General features: G+C 38.7%; 1 protein-coding gene across 4 annotated transcripts in view; it reads left to right on the top strand.

Moving 5' to 3' along the window:
- The window catches only part of LOC106874278 (uncharacterized), a 162,890-nt gene that overhangs the window by 86,617 nt on the left and 72,381 nt on the right, over positions 1-3,892 (top strand). For all 4 annotated transcript variants that reach the window (XR_001409985.2, XM_014921953.2, XM_014921952.2 and 1 more), the window contains exon 4: positions 2,549-2,665. Coding sequence is in view for 3 of the 4 variants with exons in the window: in XM_014921953.2 (XP_014777439.1) it covers positions 2,549-2,665 (117 nt within the window). In the remaining variant the exon portion in view is untranslated. The remainder of the gene's footprint in view (positions 1-2,548; positions 2,666-3,892) is intronic.

Below are 3,892 nucleotides of genomic sequence, written 5' to 3'. Positions count from 1 at the left end.
TATATATATATATATATATATATGTATATATATATATATATATAGCCATCCAAATGTGAAACTTCAACATAGCTGTGACAGATTGAAGCTTCATCTTCCAGTGAGTGAATAATAAACTTTACAGTAGCTACAAAGTATTTCTCTCTCCAACTCTGTGTGTGTGTGTGAGGTGGTATCAAAAGGTTCCCAGACTAGTTGAATAAGTTGTATTTTATTGAAATAAAATACAACTTATTCACCTAAGTTTTAGCATCATCTCCTTCGAAATAGTCACCTTGCACAGCAATACACCAATCCCAGCATTCCTGTCACTTCTGGAATCCAGCCTGGAAGTTGTTTACTGTAAGCAAGTCGAGGACCTTCTGTGATTCACTCTGGATCTTGACAACAGTGTTAAAACGGCAACCTTTGAGCTGCATTTTCATCTTGGGGAAAGGATGGACGTCTGCAGGTGCTAAATCTGGTGAATAGGGTGGGTGCAGAAGCAATACCATGTTGTTTTTGGCAAGAAACTCACAAGTGAAGAGAGCTCAGTGAAGAATCCAATTGTTCATGCTCCACAGATCCAGTCACTTTTGCTGAATGTCCTCCCTCAAATACTTCATAATGTCACAGTAACAGGTCTTCCAGATTGCTCATCATCTTCCAGGGACATTCTTTCACTTTTGTGCCACCAGAAACATTGCATACGACCCAATTCCTTGCTGAAACGCACTCAATGTCTCTTCAGCAAACTTCCCAAGTTCAGCACAAAATTTCATGCTGGCTCTTTGTTCCTGTCCATAACAAAATCACAGACTACAGCATACACGTGATCACAAAAACACAAATTTCATAACTTGTGAAGTAAACACAGTGATGTCACTCAGTACACTGCCTCATGAATGTCACTGGTAGCTCTCACTGTGCATACGACTGAGTGCTGCCATCTGTTGGCATGCTACAGAACTAGTCCAGGGACATTTTGATAACCATATTGTACACACACACACACACACACACACACACACACACACACACACACACACACACACTAACACATATCATCATCAGCATCATCATCACTTTACATCCATTTTCCATGCTGGCATAGGTTAGACGATTTGACTGGGACTGGCAAACTGCAGAGCTGTACCAGCCTCCAGTCATCTGTTTCGGCTTGGTTTCTACAACTTGATGCCCTTCCTAATGCTAACCACTTTACAGAGTGTACTGGGTGATTTTTACATGGCACCAGCACTAGCCATGACCCCCCACACACACACACACACATCAGCCAACCCAAATACATATTTGCATTTGAAGCAATGAGAGAGCTTCAGTATGGTTGCTTGACTCATTCAAAATAGTCTTGGATAAAATAGAAGACAGAATGCTTTAAAAAAAGTAGAGAGGTTTGATGATACAATAACCATACTGAATCAGGACACACGCACACATGTGCTCATGCGCCAGGTAGGGAATGCACATGGAGAGAAAGTGTTTGTTTTAGAAATTTGTTAGTTTCCTCCTAAATATCTAAGAAGCATGAAAGACTTTCCAAGTCTACCAAATTCAGCGTAGTTTTATGAATCCTGATCTCAGCCAAACAAAAATTATTTACACATAGATGTATGTGAAGAATATAGATATTGGTACAGATGATCTTATCTTGGAAGGTTGTAATAAGGGAATCAACAAGGATAATGGTTCAATCACTGGGAAAAGTTGTTACCAAGATAATGAATGGTCTATTAATTAACAGTATCTGTTTGTTGTTACTGTTATTGAACCCCCACCCCATTTGCGTAGACTTATGATGAAAGGTGTTTCAACCATCACCATTCTTCCTCTTTGTCTTTCTTTCAGTGCATCTAGGACTATATCATCTAATGTGCCCTTCACATTTTAAGATGGTAGGGTGTATTTTAAAGAAAGTGCAGTGGCTATTTCTTCTATGCTGAGTGACCGTGTAAATGCTCCGTCAGTGACCTGAAAGATGCCATTTAGTTTCTTTGGGTTTCAGTTATTTATCACAGTAAAAATCAAAACCAATGCCTCTAATTCTGCTTAATCTTCTGACTGTTTTATTACTAACAAACCCAGCAGACATGACTTCTGTTTTTCAACCAATGCTGTCTTTAACTCTTTCAGATTTCTGTCAAGCATAATGCATATTCATTCACATTGATATAAAATGAACATGCATTACCTTGTAGCTTTGAGTTTTCAATGATATGACTGATTGTTTATTTTTAGGGTAAGTATATTTGTAGGGTAAGTGTAAGAGGCCAGATCTGGCCAATTTGAAGATAATACAGGTAGATTATTTTGGCTGGATATGGCCAGTTTAAATGCTAAAGAGTTAAGCATATTCTCCTTTGCTTGAATAGTATCTTGGATTCTTCGGTTTGAAAATCGCATGCTCTAGTGAACAGAAGCACTAGAAAGAGGGAATTATTTAGTGGCTACAATTTATGTCTATATATAGTGTGTGTATGTGTAGTAATGGTGATAGAATCATTACATTTTCTGATTTCCTAAAACAAAATCTATTTTTTCAATTCAGGTGTTTCAAGATCTGGGCACAGAGGTGCTGGAGGCTGCATTTGATGGCTACAATGCCTGTATGTTTGCCTATGGGCAAACAAGTACCGGGAAAACCTATACAATGATGGGTGAAGGGGTGAGTATCCTTTCTGAAATACAGATTTAAGTATACGTATGCGTGTGTGCGTGCATGCATGTGCATGCGCATACATAGTTCAAATTTACAGAAAACAAACAATGAAGACAGGTGAAGGAACAACAAGCAGGTGTATTAGTTTGACGCTCAGGAAGAATTGAAAAGTCTTTGACATTTCGAGCGTACAACAGAAATAATTGAGAGGAAACAAATTCGAGAGAGAACGAAAAAAAATGTGTAGGGATTAATGGTTCAACATGATGGAAAAATTGTATCTACACACACATGCGCATGTGCGCACACACAAGACATACATTGCATATATGTACTAACTTCAGGCTGACTAAGAGCATGTATGTAGAATTTGTTGATGGAAGCTGTGCACAAGCATGGCTGAGCAGTTAAGAAGTTTCCTTCATAACCACATGGTCTCAGGTTTAGTCTGAATGCTACATCCTCTCGCACTGTACATTCAAAATTTACCAGAATAAAAAAAATCCCTTACATGAAAAATTGGCAACAGTAAGTGCATCTAGTCATAAAATGCTGCCTCAAGCAGTCGTCCAACCTATTCAAGCATAGAAAAGCATAAAACAAACAAATGAATACACACACACACACACACACACGTAATCACCATCACCATCATTTAACATCCACTTTCCCATGCTTGCATGAGTCAGATGAAATTTGTTGAGGTAGATTTTTTTCTCCTACAGTTAGATGCCCTTCTTGTTGCCAATCTTCATCTGTTTCCAAGCAAGGCAATATTTCCCTATGGACAGAAATGTTTTCACAGAATATTGGAAATGAAGAACGCCGGTTGTATAACAGTGACACTTGCTTACAACTATCTCATGATGTGAAGACAGGTAGACCCACATACACACATTACAAGTTTCAGTTTCCATCTACCAAATCCACTAGCATGGCTTTGGTCGGCCTGAGGTTTTTGTAGAAGACACTTGGCCAAGGTGCCATACTGTGGGACTGAACCTTAAACCATATAGTTGGGAAGCATGCCCCATATCAATCAGTGTGTGTATGTATGTTAATTATAATGAGCCTATTGCAAACCTTGTAAACCCCAGCTGTGTAACGTGTATGTATATAAGTTTGCATGTATATACACTCTTGAAACAGTATATAATATATATGTGTGTGTTTGTTTGTGTGTGCATGTGTGTGTGTGTGTGTGTGTGTGTGTGTGTGTGTGTGTGTGTGTGT

The sequence above is a fragment of the Octopus bimaculoides genome, chromosome 20, assembly GCF_001194135.2.
Source record: "Octopus bimaculoides isolate UCB-OBI-ISO-001 chromosome 20, ASM119413v2, whole genome shotgun sequence".
In the NCBI taxonomy this organism is placed as follows: domain Eukaryota; kingdom Metazoa; phylum Mollusca; class Cephalopoda; order Octopoda; family Octopodidae; genus Octopus; species Octopus bimaculoides.
This window is presented reverse-complemented; position numbering and strand designations above follow the sequence as displayed.